General features: G+C 34.8%; 1 protein-coding gene across 4 annotated transcripts in view; it reads left to right on the top strand.

The window, feature by feature from the left end:
- The window catches only part of BABAM2 (BRISC and BRCA1 A complex member 2), a 145342-nt gene that overhangs the window by 2281 nt on the left and 124575 nt on the right, over positions 1-18486 (top strand). For all 4 annotated transcript variants that reach the window (XM_070932445.1, XM_070932448.1, XM_070932446.1 and 1 more), the window contains exons 2-4: positions 1171-1322; positions 6937-7013; positions 12369-12463. In XM_070932445.1, the coding sequence (XP_070788546.1) occupies positions 1195-1322; positions 6937-7013; positions 12369-12463 (300 nt within the window). In that variant the 5' untranslated portion in view covers positions 1171-1194. The remainder of the gene's footprint in view (positions 1-1170; positions 1323-6936; positions 7014-12368; positions 12464-18486) is intronic.

Genomic DNA, 18486 nt, shown 5'->3' with positions numbered 1-18486 from the left:
TAATTTACCATAATGGGTGTCTGTTTTAAACTGTGGGGTGTAAAATGTTCTTCAATAAATGACTGCCAACACCTGTCTATTTAAGAGCCTTGGTACTACAGTGGTTTAAAGCACCCTGTTATTAACACAGCTGCCTGCAATTTACTGCTGGTTCGAATCTCTCCAAGGCTCAAGGTTGACTCAGCCTTCCATCCTTTCTAAGGTAGGTTAAATGAGGACCCAGTTTGTGGGGGCAATAAGCTGACTTTGTATAAAATATACAAAAGTATGAAGGCTATTGCTGAGCACATTGTAAGCCGCCCTGAGTCTCCGGAGAAGGGCGGCATATAAATCAAATTAAAAAAAAAAAAAAAAAAAACATGTCTTTCCTGAACTATTTATTCATAAACATATAATTAATGAGCTGCCTATAATGTTTCATATGGGCCCATAGATAACAGTTTTATAAAAGGAAAAAACCATGATAAATTTGCTGTTTGTTTTATCCCATTTTTTGTAATTTTATTTGAATAATTAGAATAAATGCAGCACAACCCATATCAAATACAATATGACTCATTATTTAAGCTTTCTCTTTTGCCAAGTTGAAAAACGGGCAAAATCGAGCCATTCTAAATGTGCTGGTGATTGTTGAGTTCACTCTAAGATAAATTTGAAGAATACTGTTTAAAGTTTAGTGCTGAAATTTTATTTACTTTATTGAACACATTTTTATGGCCTGAACAACTTGCAAAATGCTAAACCATCCATATATTTTGTCTACCAAACATTTGATCCCCTCTTGGCAAGCAACAAGCCTGGGAGGTTTATTAAGCTAATAGCAAATTGTGCTCATATTTGAAGATCACATGTTGCATTGTCCATCAGAATTAACTAATGGACAAACTGAGCAAATCATGTATATGAATGTGTATTTTAAAGAGACCATATAGGGTATATTTAGGTGAATGCTTGTCCAAACATCCTTTTTATTTTTCTAAATAGCTTTGTTCCTACTTTTTTATTGCAGTCTTCCATAAACTCTCTGCTTTTTTATTCTTTACTTTAGGTTTTTTGCCTTTATCCTTTTTTTCACTTGTGTCTATTTGTGAGGTCTTTTGAATTCTTAAAATGTAAAGATATATAGAAATGGAATTGCTCTGTTTTACTTTCTCTTAATTTTCTTTACAGAGTTGAATATAACTTACAAATAATATGTCTCCTGAAGTTGCCTTAAACAGAATTTCTCCATCACTTTCTCCTTTGATCTCCAATGTGGTCAGAAATGGAAAAGTGGGATTGGATGCAACTAACTGTTTAAAGATTACTGATCTGAAATCTGGGTAAGTAATAAATTCAAGTTATGATCTTGTGATGTTATTCCAAGGGCTGGTTTTCAAATATCTTTAAGCACTTTTAACGTTTTTTATTTGTTTGAAAAAAAAGAAGCTCTTTCTGATCTATTTTTCATATTTGCAAAGATTTCCTGGTTTGTGCAGAACACTTAAGAGTGAAATTAGTTTTCATCAATCATTCCAAGTTGAGCATATTGTCTCGGTATCATGTTCTACTTTCTCACTAGAATAAAGTAGGAATTATTTTAGGTGACTAGTTCTTTTAATATTGGGTGAATACTTTCTCAAAGCTTGATCTGGCAGCCCACCTACCTTTTTGAGCTCCTGCTGGTGTACACATCAAACCATTTCCCCATTTTTCTGCACAGCAATAACCTTGTGAAGTATGTTGGGTTGAGAGAGAATGAAAAACTGAAAGTTACCCACCCAATGAACTTCCATAGCTGAAGGGAAGCTTGAATTTGATCTCTCTAGTGCTGATCCATTGCCTTACTCTATATATCATGTTAAAACTGATTTGTGTAGACCTCTGCAGATGCTCCCATTTGGTCATATTCCAAATGTCATATGTTACTTAACTCAAATTGCACTCTCAGTCTGTGATTAGCATAGTTTTGCATGTCTTATTTGAGTACAAATTGATAAACTGAATAAAGCCTCATATGCTTGCTTTGGCAATATAATTAGAGCAAAATGGAAATTATCCAACCAAGGTCATACCAGGCACATAGAAAGATGGGACTGAGTCCCAAAATTGAGATTAAATTCTTAGATTCTCACAATTCACCTAATACACAATCTTGATGTTTAATTAAGTGGGAAGTAAAATTATTCTTTTTAGATTCTATAAAGGTTTATTGAGCATGGTTAATAGCATTTCTCAAAAAAATTGGAAGAGTTTCTATTGTGAGGTGTTCCTGTTTAAAAGTATAATTGTGCTAATGGCTATGCGATAATACCTATCATCTCCTAAATTTTATAGTTTGTGGAAAGTTTGCAGACTTATATGGTCAAGGGCTTGAGAGAATGGTAGAAAGCCACATGTGATGAATATTTCTTTGTGAATAAGAAATAGCACCTTTCAGCTATGGCTTCTGCTGTCTTCCCTTAGTTGGTTCTATAAAAGGAGAAGAAACTGAATTGTTAGATGTTATTGATTAAAGGCTCATCTGGTCACTAGAACTGAACATTTCAAATCTGCCTTTTTTCATCCAAAATAGAAAAGACAAATGGTGGTATTCTTGGTTTGGGTCATGGTTAAGATTTTTTTCCAGAAAATTTACAAAGCTCAAATATTTTTCTTTGACCAAGAAATGCTCAAAGGTGAGTGGAGTGGTATATGCAACAAGTAAAAGCAGTTCTTTCCCTTTGTGATGAATATGTTGCTGTTCCTGCATAGGAGTGCCACATTTGTCTCTTGATTATTTCAATAGAATTGGGAAAGACTCCACCCTAACCGTAGAGAGCAGTTTTCAATCAATCTTCACAATAAATAGTCTGATTTGGTATGTGGCAATTTCCAATAGTCCATTAACAATATTTTTCCACCTGAATTAAACATGAAACCTAAATGGAATACTAGTTGTAACTTGGTTCACATGATTGGTGATTGATGGACTGTCCATAAATTATAATACAAGTAGTCCTTGATATATGACCAAAATTGAGACCAGAATTTCTGTTGTTAAGCAAGGCAGTTGTTAAGTGAGTTGTGCCCAATTTTATCTTTCTTTTTTTGCCTTCAATTAAATAAATCACACAGTCGTTAAGTGAATCCAGACTTCTCTGTTGACTTTGCTTATTGAAGGAAGGGCACAAATGCCAATCACATAACCCTGGAATGCTGTAACCATCATAAATAGATGCCAGTTTTTGTTCACATGACTGGGGATTCTGTGATGGTCATGAGATTAGTCGTAGGTCATTTTTTTCAGTACTGTTGTAGTTTTAAACAGTCACTAAATGAATGGTTGCAATTTCTTCCGCTGAAAAACTAGAGGTAAAACTAAAAATAACTATGTCTGCTGCTATAACTGCTGTGAAACATGCTACGAATAATATTTTGTCAATACTTCTTTTCTTGTATGATCTGATAACTGTCATTTTTATGCTTTAGGCAATAAAAAAAATGTTCTCATAATACAATAAGCACATTCATAGCTTTAGTTCATATAATACAAGAAGGAGCTGAGAAACTTACAATTTGCTTATTATATCAATTATGGGCAGCCAAATTGGCTGCTAAGGCTCATAGGGTAAATAAGGAGCACAATATAAGGTTGATTTGATATATTCATAGAAAGAACATAGGTTAAAAGTATTACCGTAAATCCAGAAAGTAGATTAATATCCAAGGAAAAATAAAGATCTCAATATAGATCTTTAGATATAGAGAGAATTTGTAAAAATGAGCAAAGAAGGAACCTGCTATACATTTTAACTCTAGGTGCCATTATGGAAAGAATTATTTTATAGATAATGACCCAGAATGCTTTCCAACTGTATTGGGGTACTGAACAAGATCTATTTTGGAAAATCTTTACAGATAGAAGTCATTATTTAGACATCTATACTGCTTAGGATTTTAAAAGTAGAGACTCTCCTGTTTGAATTGCCTTGGAAATGAACTGAAAACTCATAAATAATATTGATAACTCCTGTCAAGGAATTTTGTCCTGGAAAACCTTTGCTCTTTTTGTGGTAAATAAAAGCTGATAATAATTCTTCCGATGCTAGCATAACAAAAACATTCAAGAGACAGTTTTTTATGTGTTATATATAACCAGGAAAGGCATACATAATATATGTCACATATTTCTTCTTGGCATACGAATGCTAAAATTACCTGATTATTAATATTTTTTCTTTATTCTTGGAACTTTTTGTAGCTCTTTGCAGGTATTTGGATAATTTTTCTGAGGTGGGTCTTTTATTGTTCAGATAATAACCATTTTTCAAATCTCCTGTGAAGCTTCCTCAAACCGAAATAATTGGGTGAAATGCAACTGCGTATGCTGTCAGCTTTTTACTTTAGAGTAATAAAATATTTTAGAAAGCAGACTTTAACAGCCTTGAAAAATACTTAGCGTTGCTTTTAAGATTGCTGTTATTGAATATCTCTTTTATTATAATATCAGATATATCCTTTTCCATTTGATTTTGAGCAGTAGACAAAAAGGAAATATTATACTTGCAAAACCTGAAACATTTACATTCAAAAGTCTCCTTGGATTCATGTAGACACCTAGTGTGGCGTAATGGTTAAGGTGCTGGGCTAGGATTGGGGAAACTGAAGTTCTAGTTCTTCTTTAGACACATGGATCACCATGAACCAATCACTTCCTCTCAGCCTAAATTTCAGGCTCTGTGAAAAGTTACCTGAACAACAAAACCCCTTGGCACAACAAAGATTGATGGCTTTTCTGTGTGAAATAGACAAAAACATTTGGCCCTGCAACCAAGTCATAGAAATGTTAACAATAATTTAGATTTACCATATGTCACATGGTCAAAACTATACAGAAAAAATGAAATATTAATAGGTAATATTTGTTATTATTAGGAAGGGTGTTAGGATTCACCAGAATGTAGCCTAAAGCAAGAAAAAATGATGTAAAATCTGATGTCTTCATAAGTTTAAGCGTACAATATAAATAATTTGGTTGAGGAAAACCTAAAAGTGAAAATTTCTATTTAATAAGGCATTGTAAGTTTCAAGTTCTGTACTGTAATTGTTCCCTGAAGTCATAGGCTACTTACTCTTTGATTTGGATTGTGCATTCACTGCCAAATCTCCACAAACATTTAGTAGCCTGGAAACATGCAGAGGCTGCTAGCATTAAGCAAGATATATTGGGTATGCCCAGAGACTTCCGTTGCAACACTGTGGCTGTCAGGGGTGTTACTTGGAACCCTGACAGTGGCATTAATTTTAAGTGTTTCCTCTTAGTTCATAAAGCAGAATCCTCAGAATGGTCTCATAAAAATGAACTTTCTTTGTTCAATAAGGGAAAAATGTAGGATTGCAGTCTTAGTGACCAGTGGAAGAGAGAAGGCTAATCAAGGCTAACTTGGAGTGTATAGAGCCATGATGGTGAACCTATGGCAAGGGTGCCACAGGTGGCACGTGGAGCCATATCGGCAGGCACGCGAGCTCGGCTCCAGCATGCATGCGTGCGCTGGCCAGCTGATTTTCGGGCTTTCTTGGCCCACCAGAAGTCAGGAAACACATTGTTTCCAGCCTCCGGAAGGCCTCTGGGGGGGTGGGAAAGGCTGTTTTCACCTTCCCCAGGCTCCTAGAAAGGCTCTGGAGCCTGGGGAGAACGAAAAACGGGCCTACCGGGCCCACCGTGCCATCACGTGCCAAAAGCGGGGGGAGCACGGGGGGCGGGGGCACATAGAATTATGGATGTTGGCACGCGTGCATGTGACCCCACCGCGCTCCCCCCACTTTTGGCACGTGATGGCAAAAAGGTTAGCCATCACTGGTATAGAGTCTTCTGTATAGTATAAAAGTAGAAAAATTGATATAAGTAGATTTTTAATGTTGTTACTAATAGAATAATTAACTCTAAAACCTTAGGTTTCATACTCTCATACTCTCATTGGGCAATACTTCTTCATATACAGTAACTATACAGTAATCTGTTCTTTTTATACAGTAACTCAACCATTCTACCTCCTCAGTGTCACCCCTCAATCTATAGATGGTTTCCAAAAGCCTACATGGGCCAGTCACAGTGTAGAAGCTACAAAAAAAGAGAGGCTTTTATGTTTCAAGTGGTTAACAGTTAAAACATTTTATTTTTTAAAAGGTCAAAATGAAAGCTTAGCACCAATGTTTTATTAATAAGGTATTATTATTTACAAAAAAATGAATGTTTAACAAATCTATATTTAGAATTCCAAGAATGTTTGCTTGAATATTTTGCGAGGTTAAGCTCAAAGACAAAATAAACCTGTCTACCAACTTTACAAAGTAATCAGACTTATTTGAGCTAGTGTATGTTGCTAGTGTGTTTGTTGTAAAATCTGAAATAATAGAATGGTGATTATAAATGTAATAATAAATGAAAATATATGCATTGTTGTGGAGCATGAAATAAGTAAAAATAAAAATATAGTGTATGCAGTAGTTTGCCTGTTTGCAATTTATGGAGGGGTTATGGGGAACATTTGAAAGAGATGTGTTGTGAAATGAATGAACTTCCTCAAGTATTAAAACAGCTGCATCCTCTGGAATGGCCAGCAACACTTCTTTAAAGATGATCTCTAACTAGGCATTGTGAGCGTGCTTGCCTTAGCAATTTTGACCATGCACATACTATATATGGGGAGACCTTTTGAAGCGGTAATTGCGGTTAATTGAATACTTTTGAGCATTTGGGCTCATCCTACTATATTTAGCTTTGTACAACTTGCCAACTTGTACCCCCACCTTTTCATCCCCCAAAACAAGTAACATATGTAATAGTAGGAAACATTTAAAAACACAGTTGAAGTTCTTAATATATGGTACTTTGTATAGCTAATTTTATGTAACTACAATATGCATCTATAACCTTCATAAAAACTCAGATTAGTATTTTTTTTTTAATTGTAGCTGCACATCTTTAACTCTTGGACCCAGCTGTGATCGATTTAAGTTGCATATTCCATATGCTGGAGAAACTTTAAAATGTAAGTACTTGGTACCTTAAAATAATCTGTGGACTGTTACTGGCTTTTTGATTCTGTAACTAAACTAATAATTTCTATTATGTAGGTTGCTTGTTCTCATCTGTAAAAGCCATTCCTTATAGAAAGCTGCCTGATGTCTGCTCTATATCCATCAAATGAATATATTTTTATTTATTTAAATTTTTATTTTAGTAATATTTTTAGTAGTTTCTGCTGATATTATTCCTTTTCTTTTAACATTTGTGACCATTCACTGCGTGCAAAGGCTGAGCCAGTTTTAGGCTAAGGCCAAGTATGTACTGGGACACCAATGCCATTTCGCCTTCTACTTCATTGTAAAAACGCAAATCTTCACTTTGGCGGGAAATGGCACCATCAAGTAATGTGATCTGGGGTACCATATAACCTGGAGTTGGCAACTCAGTGCAAAAATGCCTTGTGGGAAGAAACCAACTTGGCAGTCAGAGGAAAGAGACTGTCTAAAGTTAAAAGAGATCAGGGGCCAAGTTTTAGATTGAAGCAGATTATTCACAATGGTACAAACAGATAAAAGTATTGTGGAGAATTTTAAATCATTGCTGTAAGCAGAATGAACAGGCAGATAAACTGCAAATCAGATGTAGAATGAGGAGGTTCAGTAATTCTGATTTTACAGAATTTTAATAGCTGATGGTGGCTAATTAGGAAAAGATTTTGAGGTTGTGGCTCATTGAAAATATGTCTGAATGATAGCTAAGGCCTATTCACACAATTTAGAGTTAGAATGGGAAGCAGACAGTTTAGACAACTTTAAAAAGGGGATTAAGTAGGAAACTGAACAATTTAAGCAGCAATTTTGCTAGGATAGGAGAGCAAGGAAGGAGCTGCAAGGCCAGTTCTTTGCCTCTGTTATCTATTTGAGATAAATGAAAACTTATTTTTGCTCTTTCATTCATACTGTCAGTTTAGCTTTGCTGTAGCTAATTCATTAGCAATTGAGGTTGAAAAAAAATCTTTGAGCTTTCTGGCTGGTCCCAAAATCATACTAAGTTCTTAATATATACTTTGTTTATATTTCATTTTATCTTAGCATGTAATGTGAACACAGAACTTTATTGAGTAAGCCATGCTTAAGCAAGCCACAGGTTAGCATTATATGTGAATCTAGTCTCTGTTTGAGTGAGTAGGGTTCCAGGGTCCCAAGCAAATCAGTTTATATTTCGCTATTAGCATATAGAAGGATATATGTATGCTCCTTCTTTCTGCACAAACTTTACGCTATTTTTGTTTAAGTAATAAGTTTTTGTGCCTTTATGTACATATACAGGAGCGGTACATGTGGTAATGCTGTAATGTCCCCACTCAACTACCACTTTTGAGCAGCTGTATCCCCTTCTCTAGTCCCTTGACCTTGTTTTAGAAAAGGGAAACCATCAATATATTTATTTTTAATAAAGATATCTGTGTTTTTTATTTCTATTCCATAGATACAATGGAAAGTATCTTCTGTGTAAGGCATTTGATAAAAGTTCATCACTTATATTTACAGACATGCATCAGCCTGATAATAACATTAAGAAAATTTAATTAAGACATTAGGAGAAAACCAATAGGAAGACAGTGAATTACCCATAAACTATAAGCATCACTTACTGAATCAGTGGTGAAGGTATCTAATGTTGCATGGCATCTTTTATGTATAGTAGAATTGGGTTTTGTGAGTTACCTCTTTTAGAGTTTGTTCTTTTGCTTATATATAATACATTATAATTTGTAGATATTTTTGAAGTTGTTCATTGTGCAAGTCAGATGCTTCATATAGAAAATAAATTGAGAAATCAAAATGGGGGTACACTGGTATATATGTACACACACATACATACTGTATGCATATATGTGTGTGTATCAGAATGAGATAGATGTAGGTAGGTAGGTAGGTAGATTTTGAAACACATATTTTTTTTAAAAATATAATATTTTATAGTACCATCAGATATAGCAACAGTCCCCAATCTTTCTGGCACCAAGGGCCAGTTTCAAGGAAGACAATTTTTCCACAGACCAGAGGGGGATGTGTACAACCTAGATCACATGCATGCCCAGGTGAATCTTCACTTGCTCGGGGATTGGGGACCCCGAGATATAGCATCTGCTGAAACACTTAATCTGATACAAAGATATATTAGAGTGTTTGACATAAAGCAAGCAATCTGTATAGAGGATGGCTAGAACTCACTTGAGATTTCAGTGTTTTTACATGAAATGTTAGAAGATGAGAACCCAAAAAATTTGGAAACCTTGCAAGAGTTCATATCTTATTTTTTTCTGAAAAGGTTCTATTACACAGGAATAATAGAAAGGAATTGACATGAATTTGTCATTCTGTTACACAGTTGCAAGTCAAATCAAGCACCCAAGAATTATATGGCTAGTTAAAAGTTTAATCCTACTATGTCAAGCCACCCAAAGTTATTTGGTGATTGAAATAAATGAATTAACAAACTTTTGAGGAGCATACTTTAGGGCACGATTCTACTTATATATTTTTATATTCTTTGGAGAGTATAGTATATTTAAATGTTTTGAAAAGAATACAGAGAATTTCAGAGAAAGCAGATAGGAAGGCCAGTGTACCTCATCTTTTCTACCTTCTATGGTGAACCAGTTATTAAAGTTCTAAACTGCATTTCAATGTAAATATCAAGGAATTTTTGATCAGATTGCTAAATGTGCATGAGTCACAAAGTGGCACAACAGTTGAGCTGGCAAGCTGCTATTCCAAAGTAGTTGGGTTGGCAAGGCAATTCTTAACACACACACACACACACACACGATTGTGAAACCTCAATTTCCATTTGAGATGAATGGATTCTGTAATTCCTGTTTCTCTTTTAAATCAGAGTATATAACTTGCAGTTACATTGTTATGCAGGTAAAGCAAATATTGTCACTTGTGTCATTTGTTCACTGGTACAAACTATGTCATTTGCGTAATGACAATATAAACTTCATGTATTCACCGTTTTTTGCTTTTACGAGATTTTTCTACATTCCTTCACCTTAACTTAAAAGAATAAAATTTGCAAATAATATGATCAAAAACAAGAGCTTGGTTAATATAGGAGGGAAAAAAAGGAACCATTTTGCATCCATATCATTGTTTGGATGATACGTTGTAAATTGCTGGCTAATCTACATCTTAGAATGAAGTTAAAATGAAAAATTCTAATATGAAGGCATAATTTGTGACATTCCTTAGAGCTCTGCCTTTATGAATATGCAGATCTGTATTACATACACCAAAAATGCTATGTAAGTCAAGTTCTGGGTAAAAACTATATTTTGAAAACTGTGTACAAGCAGAAATAGTATAGTTCCTAATTAATAGTGAAAAAGATGCTTAGAGGAAAATGTCTGTTTATCGGGAGACATTTCATAATGGCCGTAGGTGAAACAGTCATTGAAAGACAGCTTTGTACAGGAACTTCAGACATCCTGTTCCTTGATGTATGGTTGTTATCTTTTAAGAACAGGAGAGTTTAATAAAGGAAGGCCATTAGAAATGTTGCAATAAGAAAATGTGCCCATGATTTGTTTCTCAGCAGGAGGGCATGCTTCCTTTGTGGGTACTACTATATCCTCTTTGTAAAAGAAGAATTTTTGGTTGGTTTTTTTTTTTTTTTTTTGCAGAATATCAATCATAACAGCTGTCATGCTGCAAATTCAGATAAAGTATTTTGAAGCATGACATTTTGAAGCATAACTTCTCTTCTGAAGTCCATCAGAAGATTAGAATTTCAATAGTTTGTTACAATAGATTGCAACATTTACTGAAATTAAATATTAATTGGTTGAGGTATGTATGCCTTTAAAATGATTTGAAAATGGTTTATTGGAAAGTAGCATATCTTTAAAATAATCATATCTTTTTTCAGGCTTCCACATGAACCTGAGAATTATGTTGCTGCTTGTTTGTGTTAAAGATGCAGCTATTTTAATGAGTTAACTCATTAAAGCAGCCATGTCATTTTTCAGAGACATGTTGAAGCCCACAAAAATACTTTTTTTTAGAGGTGCTGTGTTTCCATTCTTATCCCTTCTGAAGCATCGCTTTCAAATCTTTTTCAAGCAAGTATAGCATTTACTTTACTTTGAAAGGGAAAGTACTAGCATATACAGTATTTTGGCAGAGTAGATGAAACATTATTTTTTTTTGTGATGAAGGTAGTATGAACATGAAGCAAGGGCTTAAGAAATGATTAAAGCATGTAAAGCATGTAAAAGAGTTTTACAGTTCAAAATTATAGTAGTTGGAGACAAAACAGGAATGGTAGTTGGGTTCTTTGAATGTATTAAACCATATTTTATATCATCCATAATTTTTGAATAAGGCATGATTGCCTAGCTCCTGAATAAACCATTGTTTACCACCACTGAGACTAGATTTACATATTCTGGAAAGCATTTTTTTTAAAAAAAAAAATGCCTTAGATTTACAGGGGTGGGCAAATATGGCCCCTTTATGACCTGTGGACTTCAACTCCCAGAATTCCTAAGCCAGCTTGGCTGTCTCAGGAATTCTGGGAGTTGAAGTCCACAGGTTGTAAAAGGGCCACAGTTGCCCACCCCGGCCTTAGAACACTGCATATATTCAGAATCCATTCTGAGCAAACATTTGCTTCCAAAACAATTTTCAGAACAAACCTATGTACTTAATCTTGTAAATAAACAGTTATTTCATATTAAATTCAAACATAGTTTCACTAATATAAACTTCATATTTGAGAATCCTTTAACTTAATTTTTAACAATTGAGGAAGATCTTTTTGATGAAGATGGAATGATATTTGTCAGGTGGAAACAACCAGACCCACATGTATAGAGTTCAAGCTAGCTACTTTTTTGTTCTATGCCTATAATACAGGACTAGATAAGTCTCAAAGGCATTTGGGGGAGAAGGATCAGACCTAGCCCTCCTGTATTTATATAGCGAATCTAGGCTAATTCCTCACCTCAGCCTCCTGCCAGCTGGGATGTTTGCTCTCCAACAATAACTGATTTTTTTAAAGGTGTTAAAATGTTATTCTTTTTCAAAGTGATCTGATTTTAGCAGTAGAAGAATAAGCTGTAAGAAGCCTTAGACATATATGCTTCACATCTAAAAGTCTGGCATACTTATGATCAGTTCAGAAGCTTTTGCCTGCTATTTTATATTAGCCATTGTTTAAATGGACAATTGTGGTTAATATTCATGGCTTCAGTACTGGAAAAGTGGAAAGCACTAACCATGTTAGCGTAATGATCAAAGTCAGTGTTTTACTTTCTTCCGTGACAGTAGGTAAATTTTTTTTTTTTTTGCTGTTTGTTTGTTTTAAGGGGATATAATTTTTAATGCCCACTATCCTGAGTTGCCACCTGACTTTATCTTTGGAGAGGATGCTGAATTTTTACCTGATCCTTCTTCCTTACATGTGAGTATATTTTGCTGTCATTTTATCAGTTCAATTGCTTTACTTTTAAACTGTGGCCCTAAATTTTGGAATAAGTGTATAGATGAACTGCAAAACTGATCTCTTTCATTAGGGATTTGGTTAGATGTATTATGTGTTTTAATTGTTCTATGCCATCCTACAAGTTGGTATTTAGTTGTTAATCAATCTTGAGATTTTTATTTTACTGGAAAATAAACAAGATTAGATACTCAGAAACAGTTTTGTCTTTCATGAGTACATGAACATTATTTTACACTTTACTTTTTGTCTATTGTTTAATTTAGTAGATTTATATGATTGCCATCTGATCTGAGCAGCTCTGGATGGCTTACACAATATAAATATTGTATACAATACAGTAACATAATATATAAATAAGACATATTTTAAAAATGTCCACCAAGAACAACCCAGTCAACAAGAAATTCATTTTAACTCACAGGTTCAAATACTTGCTAGTTCAAACCCTTCTTAAACTCCAACTCTTCTCTTCCCAGAAAGAGAAGCTAGATCTTAAAGGGCTAAGCAAAAGCTCAGAAGTGTTGAAGCTAATCTGATCTCAGGAGAAATGGTGTTTCACAGATCAGACATTGATACAGAACAGCACATTTCCTGAGTCTGGCCAGATAAATATTCTTTAATTGATAGCATGGGTGGAGACAATTGGAGAAAGGCAGTTCTTTCTAACCTGGCCTTATGCTAGAAAGGTGCACTGTAGAGCCAAATTATTTGAATTGCACATGAAAGCTTGTTGGCATCCAATGCAACTTGTAAAGCAAAACTGTAACATGGGCATACTGTGGTATGTCCATAGTTGCTCTTGATGCTGCATTCTGGATGAATTGCAGCTTCTGAATGTTCTTCAGGGGCTGTTTCAGGTAGACCGTATTGTGGTATTCTAGTTGGGAGGTGACCAATGCATGGGTGACTATGCACCGTGCCTCCTGATTCACAAATGGGCATAACTGGTACACATGGGAGTTGCCGTCTATTTCTTGAACAGGATTCATGGGTCCAGGAGGACTCACCAAATGTGCACAAATGTTCTGCCTGAGACTATGCAATCCCATCTAAAATTAAAGATAGAAATTCATCAGATCCAGGAGGGCCTCAATTCACAACCACTTGGTCTTGCATGAGTTGAACTTCCCCATCCACACCCACGCAGCCTCCAGAAACTGTGAAAGAACATAGCATCGCTTGGCTGGCTTGAACCAGGGATACATGAGTGGTTATCATCAGCAGACTGATGATACCTATCTTGTGCTATCAAATGACCTCACCCAGAGGCTTTGTGTAGATATAAAAGAAGAGTGGAGAGAGTGGTGAACCCTGAGGAACATCATAAAATAGGGTATGGGTTCAATCTCTCCTCTCCCATCAACACTGACTGAATAAGAAAGGAGGAAAACCACTACAAGATTGTGCCCCTAACTTGAAAGTCACTGAGAGAGCAAAGAGAGCCAGTATGGACATATACCTCCATCCTATACCTCCATCCTGCCCCTAACAAAAGTTCAGTCAATGTTATTTCAGTTCCATGCTAAGCCTAAAGCTCAACTAAATGGGGTCCAAATAAGCAACTTACTCCAGAATTCTGTGAAGTTGCAGTATGACTTATTTTTTAACAACCTTTCTTAAAATAGGAAAGTTGGAGAGAGGATGAAAATTGCCTAAAATATTGGGTTCCACTTATGCTTTATTGAAGATTATGTGTGTTGATGATGACCTTGTTCACTGCAATTTTACTTACTATGCCATAAATTGGTTTTCTAGATTTGCTTTCATTTTATATTTTATATATCTTCCACTAGCAAAAGATCAGAACTGCATCCAGAAAGGAATTTGAAAGAGCTGGCCCTTATCTGAATATTCAGTTTAATTTTAAAGAATGACATCCTTAGCTCATTCATTTTGGGATATATAAAAATAACAATTTTACTCAGTTGTTGACCATAAATCAAACCTGACCTTGCATTTCTGGTTTCAGAATATTAGTAGATAATGAATATACCAAATGAATATATTTGAGAGAACGTTAGTCATTGTCATAAATTTGTATTTAACATATGGAACTGTGCTTCATAGCACTCTTTAAAAATGAATATTAAAACAATTTTAAAAATATGTATACATATGGGTTCATGCTGGAGAGGTACAATGTTCCATTATTAGATAGCTTTAATCAAATTATAATAATGAAAAATGAGAGGCAATCAAAAATAATCGAAGACCGAGTTTATAAGTTAAAACTGCATGGACAAATGAACTATCTTGACTTGATGCAAAAAATATAATGTATTAGTCACACATCACTAGAGAAGTAATTCCGGAGCTGAAGCACCATCACAAAAATATTTTCATAATTTTGAATATAAATATCATTTTGCTTGCATTTAATACATTTATTCTATTAGTATACTCAGTGGGGATACCTTGTATTAGAAGTATTTACTCAAGCAACATTGCCTTTAATTGTTAAATATTGCAGAAAGAAACATGGTCAGAATAAATTTACAATTGCACTTTAACATACTGTTTTCTTTCTTGCAGAAATTTCAACTTATCACAACTGCAGTTTAATTAGAAGGCAGTGATTCAATAGTCTTCAACCATACTTTGTATACAAAATAATACTATTCCTATGTATGTTTTGTAGTGGCAAATCTAATACATTTGTGGCATGTCCTTTAGTTTCAAAACTACTGGGATATACATTTTCAGAGGAGAAAGAAATACTTGTAAATTTGACTGATTAGTCAGTTATTTAAGACTAATCTAATTTTCAATCCTCTTTTAATTCATAATGTCTGTTTGAAAGAGAAATGCCATTCTTGCACAGCTGCTCTAATTTTATCATTGTGAATATGAATGGGTGGCAGTATAAATCAAAATATTATTTTGAATGACACTTTTGTAATTAGAAAAGAAATAGGGGAATATTAATTACAAGATATGACTTCCTGATCAGTAAATTTTTCCTTCACTAGAAGTAACTTTTAGGTAACCATACTTAGTTCTGAAAAAGTTTGTATCAGATTATGAAAGTAGATACTGCAATACCAGCACACTAGTGATTCTATATAATTTATCAAGGTAATTTAAATATCTTATTTTTATTGCTGAAGAAGGTACAATAGAGATTCAATTTTGTTTTCATATATTATTTATTTATTTATTTATTTATTTATTTATTTATTTATTTATTTATTTATTTATTTAATTTCTATACCGCCCTTCTCCCGAAGGACTCAGGGCGGTGTACAGCCTAATTAAAAACACAAAGACAGACAAAATTTAAAAATAATTAAAATTATTAAATAATAGACCCAATTTATAAAACCCCCTGGGTGTGCCAGCCGACATAATTTGGCCGATGGCACCCTGAGGAGTCCCTCTCTGTGGGAGCGAACTGGCTGGTGGGGGGCTACTGGTGGCAGAAGATGGTCTCAAAGGTATCCAGGTCCAGTGCCATGGAGCGCTTTAAAGGTGGTAACCAACACCTTGAATCGCACTCGGAAGACCACTGGGAGCCAGTGCAGCTCGTGCAGGAGGGGTGTCATGTGGGCACAACGAGTTGCGCCCATAACCACCCGCGCGGCCACATTCTGGACCAGTTGGAGCCTCCAACTGGGAACCCCATGTAGAGAGCATTGCAGTAGTCCAGTCTTATTAGATAAGATAACCATGGAATTGTCAAAACTTAATGTTGATTTCAAGTTATTATTTATTGATGCAGCTGCTTGCAAATACAGTATCTGTAGCTTTCATACTGGATATTTTTAGGGGCATATTGATCATGATTTACTGCCCTACAGTTGCTAATTAAATGTTACCATAGTCACAGGAGATATTACCTCACTTTGATTTTCACTTCCTGCAGATTTCCTAATGTTGCCTCTAGCCCTGTTATGGAAACTTCTGGAGAAAGGAGAAGAAGATTCATAAAAAACCATTTTTTTTTTCAAAGGGAACCTCTAGTTTGTGGAATTCTGCTCTCTACAAATTTGTGGCCAACCCCTAAGATATTTTAAGTGTATGCTTTAAAATGTGAATAAACTTTGACACTTATGCAGTAGACACAGGTAGAAAAAATTGGAGGCATTTGAATGTAGCTGAAAATGTTAGTGATGACTAAAGTTAATTTTGTGTGTGTGTGTGTGTGTTTGATGTGTAGTAGTGCTTCATAATATTTAAATAAAACTTTTATAGCCTAAGCTCACAAATAATTTTTTTTATTTTGCTGGCATACTGAAATTGCATCCTTTTTTTAATCAGTGAAGATAAGCTCTACTTTAATATTAGTCACTCTGAAGGGCTTGATATCTTGTATTTCTTGACATTTATTTTCCTTGTCAATTACTGCACTTAATTCTTCCTCCTAAAAATATGAAAGTACACTAACTGAAGATCTTGCTGTTTTCTGTAGTGTAGCCAGGAAAAACAGTAGCAAGCTGTCTTCTTCAAAGTCACGTTTCTGGAAGATATTCCAGCAACCTGGATGCTTAAGCACATTCTTAAGAAAAACAAGCTCCATTTAATTAAGAAACGATTTGCTTATTCTCTTATTGACAAGTCTAACTTGCTTCTTATTCTGACTTTTCTTAGTTGTAGAAACTGGTCATACCACATGTGTAGTATAAAGGTATAGAAATATTACCCCAGTAGCTAGAGTTAGGCTATAAGTGATTGAATAAATAAAAGGATTTGAGTCAATGAGTTGTCCATGGACTATATTTGGCTGCTTCAGGATTGCAACTGAATTGCAATTGTGTATCATCCATTACAGTAGTACAAAATAAGGTAGATAACATCTCCTGCTGCGAACTTAAATTGTAGTAATCTTTATTAAACATCTCATTTTTCTTTCTTGCCATGGATAATGAGGTTAAGAGGGGGACCTTTGTTTCTGTATATTGTGTTGTTGTCTAAAGCTTGTAAATTGGATGATTTGGTAATCCATATAAAGTATTATTAAAGTAGCTAATAAAACAACCTTTATAGATGTAGTGAATTCGTTTTTCTGTTATTTGCTAGTGGTCAATCTGTAACTACCTTATCAGAATAGATACTCTGATTTTCCCTCCATGTGGCAGTCCTTTGTCACAGAGTTGTCTTATAGGGAGATGGGCAGCAAAGGAAAGAAGGAAGAAAAAGAAAGGGAAGGGAAGGGAAGGGAAGAAAGGAAGACTGAGATTTAGATAAGTATTGTTTTTTTTTTTTTGCTTTAATTTATATGCTGCCCTTCTCCGGAGACTCAGGGCTGCTTACAATGAGTTAAGCAATAGCCTTCATACTTTTGTATATTTATACAAAGTCAGCTTATTGCCCCCACAATCTGGGTCCTCATTTCACCTACCTTTGAAAGGATGGAAGGCTGAGTCAACCTTGAATCTGATGAGATTTGAACTTGCAGTAATTGCAAGCAGCAGATGCAGATTTTAGTGTCAGCTCTTAGATTCTAATTTATAACTGTTTATATAGTTATGCTAAGAGAACTGAATCATAGAAGGATGCTACATATAATTCATTAGGCAATTGCCCTATTAATAAAAGTAGTTGTTGTCAGCCAGTCAGTTGTGTCTGATCCTCAGCCACTCTATGGATCAGCATTCCCCACTCCTCTGTCTCTTACCACATCCTTCACATCTGCCGTAGTCATCCTGGTGTCATCCTTTATAGGGTCCAGCCAATTGGTACTAGGGCAGCCCATTCTCATTTTTCAACTGAACATGCCCAGCATGATTGACTTGAGTGACATCAATAAGTGATGTCATTTATTGACATTTATTGAGTTCATAAAAATAAAGCATTATAATTAATTGCTTATAGATTATATTAGTGTAGAATATGTGGGATATTCAGCAATTGAGCAGTAATTGGCTTCTATCCTGTAAGTTTGGAGAAAGCTCAAATATTTGCAATTTTATTTATCCCAAATAAGTAAAACTTAGCTGTAAGATACATGCAAGGTCATAAATGTTATTGTTTTACAAACAGAA

This window comes from Pituophis catenifer, unplaced genomic scaffold (genome assembly GCF_029215685.1).
Source record: "Pituophis catenifer annectens isolate HBS135680 unplaced genomic scaffold, rPitCat1.0.hap2 SCAF_1, whole genome shotgun sequence".
NCBI classification, from domain to species: Eukaryota; Metazoa; Chordata; class Lepidosauria; order Squamata; family Colubridae; genus Pituophis; species Pituophis catenifer.
This window is presented reverse-complemented; position numbering and strand designations above follow the sequence as displayed.